We start from the raw sequence: 15,306 nt of genomic DNA on the forward strand, positions 1-15,306 counted from the left end.
ACAGGACCCGGCACTTGGCCTTATTGAACGCTATCAATTGGCCTCAGCCCATGGATCCAGCCTGCCCGGATCCATCTGCAGAGCCTTCCTGCCCTCCAGCACAGCAGTGCTCCCACCCAGCTTGGTGTCATCTGCAAACTCCCTGAGTGAGCCCTCGATCCCCTCACTCCGATCACAGATAAAGATGTTAAGCAGAGCCACCCCCAAAATGGAGCCCTGGGGACACACCTGTGAATGGCAAACACCACTTTTAATCCAAAGGAGATGGAAAAGACGAGTAAAAAACAGAATGTCTTCAGGATTTGGTCCCAACATCAGTAGCTGAACGTGCAAATCTGGCACTGCCCGGCCTGGCAGCAGCAGGAGCTGGAGTTGCTGCCCTGGCACATTCTCACCGCAGCAGTGTCGTGTCCTCTCCAGCCTGGCTCTACCCCAGGAAGGTGGAGATGAAGACGCTTGTGTCCAGGTTGAGCGTGGCGTGCCACCAGTGGTCAGGGAAATAGAGGACCTGCCGGGAGGGAGCCGAGGTGGGGTCCCGTGAGCTCTGTGGTTCCGCCCTCCATCCCCCTGCAGCCCCGAGGTGCCGCTCCGGAGGGGAGCAAGACCGGACAGACTCACCTCCCCGGGGCGGATGGTGCACTCCAGTGGCCGCTCGGCCGGCGGCAGCGTGGGGTATGTGTGGTGGAACCAGGCCAGTGTCGTCTCGTTAGGGTGGAAGTGGGGGGTTTTATCCGGTGGGTACAGAAACCAGCGCTGGAAGACACTGGGGAAAGGGGGACAACCCCACAGCCCCTCGAGGCTCAACTTCTCCATCCTGCCATGGTCAAGGGACTCCCCTTGGAGTCTTCCAATCCCCTCAAATCCCAACCCTCAGCGCTCAACTCTCACCTTCCTGCCAAAGATCACCTCGGAGTAACCGGGGCCATGCCAGTGAAAGGGAACACCGGAGCCGGAGCCTACAGTGGTGGGGAAGGGATCGGTGCTGGGGATACCCTCTCACCCCATCCCATCCCACCAGCACCCACCTGCGATCCCGAAGCTGTAGGCAGGGCTGGTGCCTGGGATACGGAATGGTGGGGGCACATAATGCTGGAAGAGGGGGCCCCACTCCGTGAAGTTGTTGTCCCCGAAGAAGTAGAGTGTGTCTGAGGGGAAAGGAGGAGGAGTCATGAGGCCAGGGGGGAGCTGGGGTGCTGTGGAGAGCGTGACATCGCGACATCACTACCCACCGCTGCCCAGCCGGGCGGGATCCTGCGGCTCCAGCAGCTGCTCCACGTACTCCTGGAAGGGCACATCCACTGCAGGGAAGGGACAGCTGGGAGAGCTGCTCGCCAGCGGAGCTGCAGCCCCAAAGCTCGGCCTCCCCACTCTCACCTTTGCGGTAGGAATAGGTGTTGGCTGTGCTGAGCCGCACCGAGCGGGTGCCAAAGGCCGCCAGCAGCTTCTCCCGGGTGCAGAGAGCTCGGAAAGCCTGGGGGGAGAACACAATGGGAATCATGGAGTTGTTTGGATGGAAAAAAGCTTTGAGATCATGGAGTCCAAGCATCCTTCTCCACCACCAAACTGGATCCCTGAGCATCTCGTCTGCCTGTCTGTTAAACCCGTCTAGGGATGGGGACTCCACCACCTCCCTGGGCAGACTCTGCCAGGGCCCAAGAACCCTTTCCATGAAGGAATTTTCCCTGATATCCAATCTAACCCTTCCCTGGCATAACTCAAGACCATTTCAGATTGTCTTATTACTTGTTCCTTGGGAGCAGAGCCCAGCACCCACCTCGCTCCATCCTCCTTTCCAGGAGCTGCAGAGAGCAATGAAGTCTCCTCTCAGCCTCCTCTTCTCCAGGCTAAACACCTGGGCCCTCAGCTGCTCCCACAACCCCTGTTCTCCAGACCCTTCCCCAGCTCCGTTCCCTTCTCCAGCCCCTCCAGGTCATTCTTGGAGTGAGGGGCCCAAAACTGAACCAGGATTCAAGGTGCGGCTGCACCAGCAGACAGGCTGGGGTGCTGCTGTCCATGTGCACACTCCCAGCACTCACCGAGTTGTCCGTGATCCCATGGAGGATAACAGGCTGGGAGAAGGCGAACCTGGGGGAGAGCACAGCACTGGCGTCCTGCATGAGGACACAGCCCCAACCCAGCCCAGAGGCAATGGAGTCAGTCCCAACCCACCCCTGGGGGCACTGGGATGGACCCCAACCCATCTCAACCCACCTCCTGGGCACTGGGATGGACTCCAACCCACCTTGGGGGCACCAGGACAGACCCCAACCCATCTCTAGGGGCACCAAGATGGACCCTTACCCAGCCCTGGGGGCACTGGGATGAACCCAACCCACCCCGGAAGGCACCGGGATGGACACCAACCCACCTCAACACACCTCTTGGGCACTGGGATGGTCTCCAACCCACCTTGGGGGCACCAGGACAGACCTCAACCCATCTCTAGGTGCACCAGGATGGACCCAACCCAACCCACCCATTCTGGGGCACTGGGATGGACTTCAACCCACCTTGGAGGCACAAGGATGGACTCCCAGCCACCTTGGGGGCACTGGGACAGACCTCAACCCACCTTGAGGGAACCGTGATGGACCCCAACCCATCTCTGTGGGTACCACGATGTACCCAACCCATTTCTGGGGCATTAGGATGGACTCCCAGCCACCTTGGGGGCACTGGGACAGACCCCAACCTATCTCTGCGGGCACCAGGATGGACCCCCTCACACTTGGGGGCACCGGGATGGGCCCCACCCATGCGGCACCGGGACAGACCCTCCCCGTGTCCCCGCTCCGTACCGGTGCAGAAAGTGGGCGGCGGACAGGGAGGCGTCAGCGCGCTCCAGGCCACAGAGGGGCTCCTCGGGCACGGCGCCCGCCGGCCTGGCACGGGGGAAGGCGACGCTCGATCCCGGTCCCGAGACAAGCGACAAGCCCCCCGCCCCATCCCCCCCTTACCAGCCGCCCCCCGGGGCCTCGGCGCTGCCCGCGGGCCGGGCCAGGCCCAGCGCCACCAGCAGCGGCAGCAGCCTCGCCGCCATCGGGCACATCGCGGACCACAACTCCCAGCATGCACCGCGCAGATGCAGCAGGGCCAACTACATTTCCCGGCATGTATCGCGACAGGCCAGTGCCGTCATTGGTCAGAATGACTACAATTCCCAGCACATATCGCGCGCCCAGTAGCGCGGTAACTACATTTCCCGGCATGCATCGCAGCCGCTCTGCCGCCGTTGACTGGTATGACTACAACTCCCGGCATGCACCGCGGCCCCGCCATTGGGCCGAATCACAGACTCATACAATGGTTTGGGTTGGAAGGACCTTAAAGCCCATCCAGTTCCACCCCCTGCCACGGGCAGGGACACCTCCCACTGGATCAGGGGCTCAAAGCCCCATCCAACCTGGCCTTGAACCCCTCCAGGGACGGGGCAGCCACCACTGCTCTGGGCAACCTGGGCCAGGGCCTCACCGCTCTCACGGTGAAGAAATTCCTCCTTCTGTCCAGTCGAAATCTGCCCCTCTCCAGTTTAACCCATTCCTCCTTGTCCTGCCACCACAAGCCTTTGTGAACAGCCCCTCTCCAGCTTTCCTGTAGCCCCTTCAGGTACTGAAGCTGCTCTAAGGTCTCCTCAGAGCCTTCTCTTCTCCAGGCTGAACAACCCCAACTCTCTCAGCCTGTCCTCGTATGGGAGGTGCTCCAGCCCTCACATCATCCTTGTAGCCTCCTCCAGACCCATTCCAACAGCTCCATCTCCTTCTTGTGCTGAGGATTCCAGAACTGGACACAATACTCCAGATGAGGTCTCACAAGAGAGGAATAGAGGGGCAGAATCCCCTCCCTCCCTGCTGGCCACGCTGCTTTGGGTGCAGCCCAGGACACGGTTGGTTTCTGGGCTGTGAGAACACATTGCCGGCTCATGTCAAGCTTCTCATCCCCAGCACCCCAAGTCCTTCTCCTCAGGGCTGCTTTCAATCACATCATCCCATATTGAAACTAGGGATTGCCCCAGCCCAGGAGTAGGACCTTGTACTTGGCCTTGTTGAACCTCCCGAGATCCTCCCAGTCCCACTTCTCCAGCCTGTCCAGGTCCTTCTGGATGACCTCCTGTCCTGCAACTGCCCCACTCAGCTTGGTGTCATCCGCAAACTTGCTGAGGGTGCCCTCGGTCCCGCTGTCAATACCATTGATGAAGATATGAAACAGCAGTCCCAGCACGGCCCCCCGAGGGACACCACGTGCACGGAATAACTACAACTCCCAGCATGCATCGCGCCGCCATGGGCCGAACAGACTACACTTCCGGTATGCACCGCGGCAGCTGTTGACTGCATGTACTACATTTCCCAGCGTGCACCGCATGCCGCCATTAGCTGGACCGACTACGGGTCCCTGCAGGGGCCACCCCTCAAAGCGGCCGCGGCTTAAAGGGGCCACACGCGTCCCGTGGCCCCCGTGCGGGCAGCGGAGCAAGGACAGCAGGGAACCATGGGATGGAGTGCTTGGAAAAGATCTTGGAGACCAAGGAGTCCAACCGTCCCTGGCCACCACTGAACCAGATCATCTGCCTGTCTGTTAAACCCATCCATGGATGGAGACTCCACCACTTTCCTGAGAACCCTTTCCATGAAGGAATATTTCCCAATACCCAATCTAAACCTCCCCTGGAACAGCTTGAGGCCATTTCCTCTTATCCCATCCCTTGCCACTTGGGAGCAGAGCCCAGCACCCACCTCACCACAACCTCCTTTCCAGGAGCTGCAGAGAGCGATGAGGTCTCCCCTCAGCCTCCTCTTCTCCAGGCTAAACACCCCCAGGGCCCTCAGCCGCTCCCACAACCCCTGTTCTCCAGACCCTTCCTCAGCTCCGTTCCCTTCTCCAAACACGCTCCAGCCCCTCCAGGTCTTTCTTGGAGTGAGGGGCCCAAAACTGACCCAGGATTCGAGGTGCAGCCTCCCCAGCGCCGAGTGCAGGGGACGATCCCTGCCCTGCTCCTGCTGGCCACCCCATGGCTGATCCCAGCCAGGATGCTGGTGGCCTTCTCGCCCATCTGGGCCACTGCTGGCTCACATACAAGAGGCAGCGCTCAGCTCAGCTGCTCTGTTTTGGTTTAATCCGGTACAAAAGGGGTGGACAGGGAGCTGTGGGGGCAGGGCACACAGGACCCCTATTTACACCAGAATCACCAGGGCAGAGGCACCGAGGGGCTCAGGTGTACTCGCAGAGGTGGCCACAGCCGGCCGGGCAGTGGGAGCTGGTCTCCAACCACTTCATGATGTGCTGGAGGTGGCCGCCGTGGCTGCAGCCCTGGCACCAGACAAAGAGCCCCTTCACCACGTGATGACAGACGGCGCACATGCTGGCACACTGCCGACACCTGCAACGGAGAGAACGGGCTGAGCGTGGGCAACCAGGGGGAACCAGCCCCCACTCCTTCTGCTCCCGCAGCCACTCCGGGGCCCGTCCCACTCCTCCCTGCCCTCACCCTGCCCTCACCGGTCGCAGATCCAGCCCCTGTTGCTCATGGGTCGCTTGCAGTTGCTGCAGTTGACATGCAGGGTGGTGGAGGCTTGATTGAGGCAGTTGATGGCACGGCACGTACTCAGCTTGATCACTTCGTTGGAGATGTTCCAGAGCTGGAAGCGCTGCAGGAGGTCGATGTAGGACGTGTACCAGTGCTCCTGGGGATGGCAGCAGGCAGCTGAGCCTCAATGCCCCTCAAAACCCTCACCCTGCATCCCAAAATGAGGGGAAAACCACTCTGCAAGGCTGGGAAAGAGGTGTCCTTCCCCCAAACAACAGGCCAAGGCCACTTCCCCACTGCCCACCCTGGGTTAGAACTGGCCCGGAGGAGAGGAGAAGCACCCAGAGCTCAGGTGGAATCCCATTCTGTCAGGATACACCATGCCTGGGTACCCACAAGGTGTCCTACTGCACCTGCTGGGGTCACATCCAGCCCTGAAAGGAGGGTTCAGTTCCTACACAGGCAGGAAAGGACTCCCCGGGCTCTACCTGGGTCTGCTCGTCGATCTCCTTGCGGATGCGGTCTCCCAGCACGATGAGGACAGACACGGCCGTCTGTACATCTCCCTGCTCAGCGTAGAAGAGGAGCGTGTCCCGCACGATGGGATTGAAGAAGTCGGAGGGCAAGCGGTTCTCATAGAGCGAATGGGAGATGGAGATGAGGGAGAAAGACTCCACGGGTGTCAGTGACACCGTCTCAGCCTCGTTGCCGCTGACGTGAGGGGAGTCAGCCTTGTCTTGCAAGTGGTCCAAGGCTGACGGGTTGTCCACGATTTCGTGGCGCAGGGGGAAGGCTTCTTGGGGAAGGCTGTATTCCTGCTCTTCAGCTGCAAGAAGAGATCTGATTAGAAAGGAGTAGGGAAGGCGAGGAGAAAACCCAGATGTGTGGCTGGGATGGGCAACACCAGCTGTGCCCTCACCGTGTGGGTTCTCATGGTCCATCATGTACAGGTCGTCTTCGTCTGCTTCCACGTCTCCCAGCAAATAGTCCGCAGGGACGTCGCTGCCCTCTGTCTCCTCATTGTCTGTGGGTCCAGGGAGAAAGAAATCAGCTCGCTGGATTGGATCCGTATTCCCCGTGTCCTGCCCCAGCGTGCCAGGTTGCGTCTGAGCCAGATATTGCAGCTCCCAACCGCAGTCACATTCCTGGCACCTGCAGCCACCGCTGTGGGGGTAAATGTCCTTCTGCAACACCTTGGGGCTCGGCACGATTCACCTGAACAGGTCCAATCACTCCCATTTATAGGATAAATTGACTGGCTTATCCCACATCAGGGCCACCTACAGCTGAGGAGGGAAGAACTGCACGACTGGGAACTGTGCCTGCCCTAGAAACATTACCCTCGTTGTTGATCAGGGTGGAGGAGGAATCCATCAGGATGTTTTCCGTGCGGCTTTCTCCTTTGCTACGGTCCAATCTCGACTCGCTGCCCAGCCCAGAGGGGATGTCCTTCAGGTTAAAGCTGGAAAACAAGCCGGATTTAATAGTCACAGGAGTTTGCTGGCTAGAATGGAAACTCTAAACAGCCTGGGTATAGCTCTCCAGTTGCAATTTGAATGCTGAAACACAAGACACAGTGATTTCCCCGAGCACAGAAGTCAACGGCCCCCACTTTCTAAATTAAAAATAAAGATACATCGCATTTGTTAACACAGCTCGGCACCTCTGCGTCTGCAAAGGTTTCCCAAAAGAGTTTGGGAGCCGAGCATAGGCTCTTGACAGTCTGCACTCACTTCAGAGGGAGGTGAGCAGGAGGTACTTTGCCGTTTGTTATGCGGCACCGCTCTCAGGCCTCACCAAGAGGGGAAAAGGAAGGGACGGGGTTGAAGCAGAGCTGAACGCTGCAGCTCGCTGCCTGCAGTGTCTGCGACAGACAGCGACCCGTCAGGATGCAGAGCTGGGTCAAGGGAAGTGTTTTGTTTGCTGCTATTTGAGGATTGGCCGCTCATCCCAGGAACGTGGCCCTGCAAGGTCTGACAGCTAATTTGAAGTCCTCATCCCTCACTTCTACAGGTCCTTCAGAAGAGGGAAAAAACAAGCTTTCCTGCTTTGTCAGCCCACAGCAGCGACCCCCTCGCACTCCCTTTGAAAGGAAGATGACCTCTTCACACCGGCAGCTCTCGCTCCAGCGGTGAGACAGGTTCTCCAACCCCAGCCCTTGCACAGTCGCCAATTAACTAACAGCAGTGATGGTAGAATGACAGAGTGTCCTGAGCTGGAAGGGACCCACAAATATCATTGAGTGCAGCTCCTGCCCCTGCACAGGATACCCCAACATTCACACCCTAGGGCTGAGGGCCTTGGACAAATGCTTCTGGAATACTGTCAGGCCATGACTGCTTCCCTGGATGCTGTTCCAGGGCTTCACCACCCTCTGGGGGAAGAACCTTCTCCTAACATCCAACCTAACCCTGCCCTGGCATCTTCTGGCCATTCCCTTGGGTCTTAGCATTGGTTGTGCCCCACCACAGCTTCGCACTTGGTTTCAAGGAGGGGAGAGAGCAGCGCACAAGGCTGCTCGGCTCAGGCTGGGCTGGCTGCTCGCTTCTCATGCCCACACGGTGTTCAAACGCCACCAGCCTGCAAACCAGCGTGGCCTGAGGCTGGGGCAGAGCCGTCCCTGCTCCCACCTTGTGACTCCAGCCCAGGTGAGGAGCCATCCCAACTGTCCCATCAGCTCCAGCACCCTTTACCTGTTCATGAGCGGGAGGGCGGCGCTGCCTTTCCCCATGCTGTGGTTGAGGTTGGTGGAGGACACGGTGCTGAGGCTGGAATAGATGATTCGCAGCATCGTCCACGTTTGAGCCACCTGCGTGAGAGAGCAACCTGGTCAGACCTTGCCGGGGCTTGTGGTTTGAGCTAAAGCAGAATCAGTTTTCTAAGTTCAGCTCAGTCTCTTCTAAATAACTTCATTTTCTGAAAGCTAACTGCATGTTTTTCAGACAGCGTTTGTCTCTAGCAGGGATCACACAGGACACTGGGATGTAGAAAGGCCATTAATTATACGTATTCCTATAGAAACCAAGGCCATCCTGGAGCTGCTGGAGCTGAATGGGAAAGGAGAGGAAAAAGGTGGTACCTGCAGGGAGGCATTGACAGGAGAGATGACCCCAAACTGACCAGCAGAGGATTCCACCCCATAAACATCAAACTCAGGATCAAACTGAGGATCACAAGGGTCAAGCTCTCTTCTTTGATGGTCCAGCGAGGACCTCGCCTGTCTGTTTGTCCCTGATCCCAGGTCTGGATGTTCCTGAATCCAGCTCCCTTTGGCCCAGAACCCTTCCTCATGCCAGCTCTGCATCTTCTGTGGCGACAGAGTCACTGAGGGGTGGGGTTGCAATTTCATCTATTTTAATAATTTTATTATTTTCTTAATAGTATTTTCATCATCATTAATATGATTTCATTAAAGCTGTTTTAGTTTCCAACCCACAAGTTTTTTTTCCCCTCTCATTTCCCTGTCCCTGGGGGTGGGGAATCAAGGCCATGACTGCTTGCATTTTACCACTAAACCATTCGACACAACACGGGGCCAGGCCAGGGCTAAACCATTGCCACCAGGCCCCACGCAGCCAAGAGCCTGACCACTCACTCCCATCACTGCCTGATTTAGAGAGCAGGGACGGCTCTCAGGGTAGTCAAGTTCCTGGGCAATGATCTGGGCTCAGTGTAGGGAACAGCGGTGCAGGTTTGGTGCCAGGCAGAGGCAACTGGAAGGAGAGCTGTCATCTGGGGAGGTGCTTCAGGAAAGCTGGGGAGGGGCTCTTGATCAGTGAGGGCAGGGACAGGACGAGGGGGAACGGTTTGAAGCTGGAAGAGAGGAGATTGAGATAAGATCTTAGGCAGAAATGCTTTCCTGTGAGGGTGGGGAGGCCCCAGCCCAGGTTGCCCAGAGCAGTGGTGGCTGCCCCATCCCTGGAGGGGTTCAAGGTCAGGTTGGATGGGGCTTGGAGCCCCTGATCCAGTGGGAGGTGTCCCTGCCCAGGGCAAGGGGTCAGAACTGGGTGGGCTTTGAGGTCCCCTCCAACCCAATCCATTCCTAGACCCATTCCTATGACCGGGTGAAGGCAGCCGGCCTCATCCTGACAGCATCAGCCTCCTACCTGGTTGCGGTCCAAGCCCTTGGCCACCTTGGCGTTGTGGTCGCAGAGCTCAGCCAAGGGCCTGCCAGCCAGCGCATACTGCTTGGCAGTGTGCACAAACCAGTCCATGCTGCCGCTCTCCACGTCCGTCTCGAAGACGCTGAGGGCACTGGAGGAGGAGATGTACTCAAACTGCTCCGTGGGGTCCAGCTTGCGCTTGAAGAAGATGGGGTGACGCCGATCCCCGATGTAGGGCTTGCGGTTCGAGTCGGAGGAGATGAGGCTCTCCTTGGCAGCGAAGGCCAAGTCTCCGTAGAGGCTGTAGCACAGTCCCTCAGGGTTGGCCCGGTCAATGGGTTGGCTGGCATCCTTGAAGATGTGCTGGTAGAGGGTGCTGTCCTTAGAACCCGACAGGAGGAAATAGGGGTCATGAAGGTGACGCCACACGATGCCCGTGGTGACGTCCTTGTGCTCTTCGAACATGGCGGAGGGGATGAAGGGACGCCGTACATCCCAAACGTAAATGTTGTGATCCACCATCATGGAGCAGGTGGCAATGTGGTGCTTGCACTCCGGGCGCCACTTCACCCGTGCCACCGAGGCGATGGTCTGCACACAGTAGATCTCCTTCGCCCGCGTGGTGTTCATGTCCCACACCTTTACCATCTTATCCCGGCCACCCGTGGCCAGCCAGCCCCTGTGAGAAAGACGGAGAAAGATGGTGTGGCACCAACCTGGGCTGGGATCTGTGCCCGTTCACCTCTCTTTTCCCACTCCAGCACAGAAACTCTCACAACACAGATGTGACCGCGTTTCTGGTAAGGAGAGGCAGTGGGACTGCAATGATACCCTCCTATGTGCTATCCTAATGCTTCTGCTCACCAGTGGTGGAAAAGGCCCCAGGGGTGCTGGGTGACAGCGGCTGAAGATGAGCCAGCAGTAGCCCAGGTGGGTGAGAAGGCCACCAGCATCCTGGCTGGGATCAGCCATGGGGTGGCCAGCAGGAGCAGGGCAGGGATTGTCCCACTGTACTTGGCACTGGTGAGGCTGCACCTCGAATCCTGCTTGAGTTTTGGGCCCCTCATTCCAGAAAGAACTTGAGGGGCTGGAGCGCATCCGGAAGAGGGAACAGAGCTGGGGAAGGAGCTGGAGAACAGGGATTGTGGGAGCAGCTGAGGGACCTGAGCATGTTCAGCCTGAAGAAGAGGAGGCTGAGGGGAGACCTCATCGCTCTCTGCAGCTTCTGGAAAGGAAGTTGGAGCGAGGTGGGTAGATGGGATATTGGGAAATATTCCTTCACCAAAAGGGTCATTGGGCACTGTCAGAGGCTGCCCAGGGCCGTGGTGGAGCCCCCTCCCTGTATGGGTTTAACAGATGGGTAGACGAGGCGCTCAGGGATCTGTTTTAGTGGTGGACAGGGATGGTTGGACTCCATGATCTCGAAGGTCTTTTCCAACCAAACAGTTCCATGATTCAATAACCACATCAAATAACACCCTTTGCCTTCCCACTCCCGTTCCAAGCCCTGTATCTTCACAGTCATGCTTGCTCCCATCTCCCAGCAATGGCCTAGCTCCTGACACAAGGAGCTGGCATATCAGAGACACCGCTTTCCCCTCTCAAAGTGTCCCAACTCTGTTTCTAGGGTCTTTCCCTCATCTCCACAGAGGCAGGGGATCTGTCAGGGTCCAGGCCCACACAAACCTGTCCTCTGGGTGCCAGTCGCAACAGAAGACTGGCCCGTTGTGGGCCGTGAACATCCTCTCATAGCGGTCTGGCCGGCGAATGTCCCACAGCTGCACATTCCCGTTCTCAAAAGTGGCGGCGAAAGTGAAGTAGTCCCGGATGCTGAACTGGACATCTCGCACGCTCTCCGACTGGCCTGAGCGGGGACAGAAGTTGGGATCATGGAATCATTTAAGTTGGAAGGCACCTCAAAGCCCATTCAGTTCTATTCCCTGACATGGACAGGGACACGTCCCACTGGATCAGGTTGCTCAAAGCCCCATCCAACCTGGCCTTGAACACCTCCAGGGATGGGGCAGCCACCACTGCTCTGGGCAACCTGGGCCAGGGCCTCCCCACTCTCAGCATAAACAATTTCTTCCTAATATCTCATCTCATCTCAATCTCCCCTCTTGCAGCTGAAAAACATTTCCCTCATCCTGTCCCTGCACTCCTTGATCAAGAGTCCCTCCTCAGCCTTCCTGGAGCCCCTTTCAGTACTGGAAGCTGCTCTAAGGCCTCCCCTGAGCCTCCTCTTCTCCCGGCTGAACAACCTGAACTCTCAGTCTGTCCTCATATGGGAGCTGCACCTAGTTCTTACCCCCTGCCATAGGCAGGGACACCTCCCACTGGATCAGGTTGCTCAAAGCCCCATCCAACCTGACCTTGAACACCTCCAGGGATGGAGTAGCCAGGACTAGATCCTGTGGGACAGAGCTCCAGCAAAGCTAAAAACCCCACTGGAGGAACCATGGGGGTCACCAGCCCAGAGAGAAGGGAAAGCAGGGAGTGATGTGGCCACCTTCCACCTCAGTGTAGACCCAGGGCACCACTGAGCGACAAAAGAAGCAGCAAAACACCTCTCAGCTCCCTCCCTGCTCGCTCCAGACATTGGGCCCTGAGCAAACCCTCTTCCCAGGCACAGCAAACGGGCAAAGCCCCCAAGCTCTGCCTCTCACCGGGGTAGGAGGGCAACCAACAGCCTATGCTCATACCAGAGAAGGTGCTGACAGAGTCCTTCTTGCGGAGGTCAAAGCATTTCATGTAGCCATCCTGGGAGCCGCTGAGGAGCATGTAGACCTCAGTGGGGTGGAAGCAGACCTTGTTGACTGTACGCTTGTGCTCGGTGAAGAGCTGGTCCTGCTTGTTGCGGGACGGCTTGCCCAGGTTCCAGGTGACGACCACGCCGTTAGTGGCAGCAGTGGCCAGCAAGTTCTCGTCCATCTGGTGCCATACCACGTCTGCGCAGCTGAAGTTCAAAGAGGGTTTGCGGCCGACACGGAGGTTCAGCTTCTCCACAAACTGGTCCTCCTCGATGGAGTAGATCTTGAAGATGTTACGGCCGGCCACCACCACCTGGGCAGCGTCACGGCACACACTGATGGCGTTGGCGGGGGCATCCAGGTGGCAGAACATAGTCCGTCCTGTGAGGGCATTGCCCCCCAGGGCGGTGGTAACTCTGGCCATCTTCTCCATGGCTGTTCTTGGTGCACACTCCCCTCTCCAGGAGCGGGCTCGTGGGCTGGGGTCCCCACAGGCTGCATTCACGCTCGCACGGCTGCCCTGCTCCACTTCAGCCAGAGCTGGGAAGGGACAGGCACGGCTTCCGCAGCTCCTGGCACGCACGGGTGGCTTCAACCGCAGCTTTTAGTGGCCACATCAACGGGACACGGAGATGAGAGGCTACAGCCTGGTTGCTGCCTCTGGGGAGAGAGACACAGCCCCACGTCGGGCTTCTCCTGCTGCCTTCTGTAACTCCCTCTCAGGGAGCTCTTGAAAACCTTCCGTTCCTTGTTGTCTCCTTGGTTCAAGCTCTGGAGATCAGAGGGGCTGTTGGTGACACTTCCAGAGGTCAACTACGGCAAGGTGGGCTGTTGGAGGTCAACTACGGCAACCGGGGCTGAGATGAGCAGCGTCTCCAGCAAGGGTGAATCGAGGCTGTAGTCATCTCCGCAGGGCTCTCCTTGCGCCCCAAACTGCAGGAAGCACCACAGGCAGGGGTCACCCTGCTTCTCCAGCAGAGAGGGGGAAAGCAGGTCCCTGCAAAGAAGAGCAGCTCTTCCCATCCCTGTCCAGGGGGGCAGGGCCTGGCAGCCACTCTGGGGTGCCCTGGGCGTTGCAGGGTCTCTGGGGGCACCAGGTCATCCTGCTCCAATACCCGTCGCTAGGCCTCCCAGCCCCCTCACACCCTACATTCCCCTTAGGGCCCTCCTGCCCCTCAGGTCCTCCCTCAGCCCCCTCTGGGCCCTCTTCAACCCCTCAGGGTCCCTTCCCAGCCCTCAGGCCCCCTCAGGACACCTTTCCACCTCCCCTTCCATACCTCCTCCTGCCCCACAGACCCTTCAGGCCTCCTGCCACCTCCCAGGGCTCCCTCAGGTCCCCTTTAGGTCTCTCGACCACCCCACAGCCACCTCAGGGCTGCCTCAGGACCCCCTCAGAGCTGCTTCAGCCCCTCCCCCGGAGCTCTCAGTCCCCTCAGATCTCCCTCAGCCCCCCCGGGATCACCTCCCACCCCTCAGGACCCCTTTCTGCCCCTCAAGGTCACCTCCCTCCCCACACAGAGCCCCGTAGAGCCACCTCAGCCCCTTTAGGGCCCCCGCAGGTCCCACTCAGCCCCCTTCTCCCACCCTCAGCGCCCCACCTGTTGCTCAGCTCTTTCAGGGGGCCCTCGAAGTCTCCTCAGGGCGCCCTCAGGGCCCTCTACCCACTCCGTAGACCCACTAGGGCCACGCCAGGACCCCTCTGAGCCCCCTTTCTCCCACCTCTGAGAGCCCTCAGGGCCCGCTCAGACCCCGCCGCAGCAGCTCAGCCCGCGCCCGGCGCCGACACGGAAACACCCATAGGCCACGCCCCTCCCGTAGCGCCCGTCCTCACAGGCCACGCCCCCTCCGCATCGGCTGCCATCAGGCCATGCCCCACGCAGCGCCCGTCCTCACCAATAGACCACGCCCATTTTAGACCACGCCGATTCTCTCAGACCACCCCTTCCCAGGCCACGCCCCCCCGTAGCCCCTTTTCAGGCCACGCCCCCACAGGTCACGCCCTTAAAGTGACTCCTCTTCTCTCTGATCACGCCCGTTTCCACTTGACCACGCCCCTCTTTCATAGCCGTCAGCTTCTTCCGAGCTACGCCCCTTCACGAGGCCACGCCCCCTCCCGTATTTCCTTATTCAGGCCTCTCCCCCACGAGTCCGTTCTTCAAGGCCACTCCCCTCAACCAGGCCACGCCCCTCACACAAGGCGCATTCTCCCAGGCCACGCCCCCTCTCAGGCCACGCCCTCTTTTCAGTCAACACTCGTCTCACAGGCCATGCCCCTTCCACAGGCCACGCACTCGACCCCTCATCAAAGGCCACGCCCCCTTAGCCAGACCGCGCCCTCTTAGCCAGACCACGGCCCTCAGAAAACGCACCAGTCACAGGCCACTCCCCCGGCAGGCCACGCCCCCATCGCCTTCCCTTGCCGCAGCACCCAGTCTTCAAGGCCACGCCCCTATCCATAGACCACACCCCCTTTCCCCTGTCGCGCCCCTGCTCTAGCTCCTTCTCAGAGGCCTTGCCCCCTTCACCAGGCCAACATAGAGTCCGTTTTGCAAAGGCCACGCCCCCTCAACCAGGCCACGCCCCTCTCACAATGCAGCTTCTCCCAGGCCACACCCCCACCCTACAGACCACACCCCTTTCTCAGCCCACACCCATTCCTTAGGCCACGCCCCCTCAACAGGCCACGCCCCCCACATGATTCCTCTTCTCTCGGATCACACCGCCTTCCACGATGCCACGCCCCTCCACTGGGGTGGGGGTGCACTGGGGGATATGGGGATGCACTGGGATGAGGGTGTGGGGGGGGATATGGGGGTGCACAGGGGGTGGAGGTGCACTGGGGGATATGGGGGTGCACTGGGATGGGGGTGGGGGGGCTATAGGGGTGCACTGGGGGATATGGGGGTGCACTAGGATGGGGGTGCAGGGG

At 59.2% G+C, this 15,306-nt stretch overlaps 2 protein-coding genes across 5 annotated transcripts; both read right to left on the reverse strand.

The window, feature by feature from the left end:
• Window positions 1-231: 231 nt before the first annotated feature.
• On the reverse strand, window positions 232-3,075 carry JMJD8 (jumonji domain containing 8). The gene is made up of 9 exons (XM_054080551.1): window positions 2,958-3,075; window positions 2,799-2,882; window positions 2,037-2,085; window positions 1,375-1,471; window positions 1,230-1,298; window positions 1,026-1,145; window positions 889-956; window positions 619-753; window positions 232-508 (listed from the first exon to the last, which is right to left on the reverse strand). The coding sequence occupies exons 1-9, from the start codon at window positions 3,047-3,049 to the stop codon at window positions 428-430; spliced, it is 795 nt and encodes a 264-aa protein (XP_053936526.1). The 5' UTR covers window positions 3,050-3,075; the 3' UTR covers window positions 232-427.
• A 2,011-nt stretch (window positions 3,076-5,086) lies between these two features.
• Window positions 5,087-14,196, reverse strand: WDR24 (WD repeat domain 24). Of its 4 annotated transcripts, none has more exons than XM_054080518.1 (10): window positions 14,097-14,196; window positions 12,330-13,374; window positions 11,314-11,491; window positions 9,631-10,306; window positions 8,218-8,333; window positions 6,865-6,986; window positions 6,444-6,548; window positions 6,013-6,350; window positions 5,497-5,681; window positions 5,087-5,377 (listed from the first exon to the last, which is right to left on the reverse strand). In XM_054080518.1, exons 2-10 carry the CDS (start codon window positions 12,808-12,810, stop codon window positions 5,209-5,211), a joined length of 2,370 nt encoding a protein of 789 aa, XP_053936493.1. In that variant the 5' UTR covers window positions 12,811-13,374; window positions 14,097-14,196; the 3' UTR covers window positions 5,087-5,208. The 4 variants fall into 4 exon arrangements, with proteins under 4 accessions (XP_053936493.1, XP_053936494.1, XP_009569284.1 ...); XM_054080519.1 differs by having other exon boundaries at window positions 12,330-13,310; window positions 14,097-14,185; XM_009570989.2 differs by having other exon boundaries at window positions 12,330-13,310; window positions 13,976-14,183.
• Window positions 14,197-15,306: the final 1,110 nt, after the last annotated feature.

Source organism: Cuculus canorus, chromosome 15 (genome assembly GCF_017976375.1).
Source record: "Cuculus canorus isolate bCucCan1 chromosome 15, bCucCan1.pri, whole genome shotgun sequence".
NCBI classification, from domain to species: Eukaryota; Metazoa; Chordata; class Aves; order Cuculiformes; family Cuculidae; genus Cuculus; species Cuculus canorus.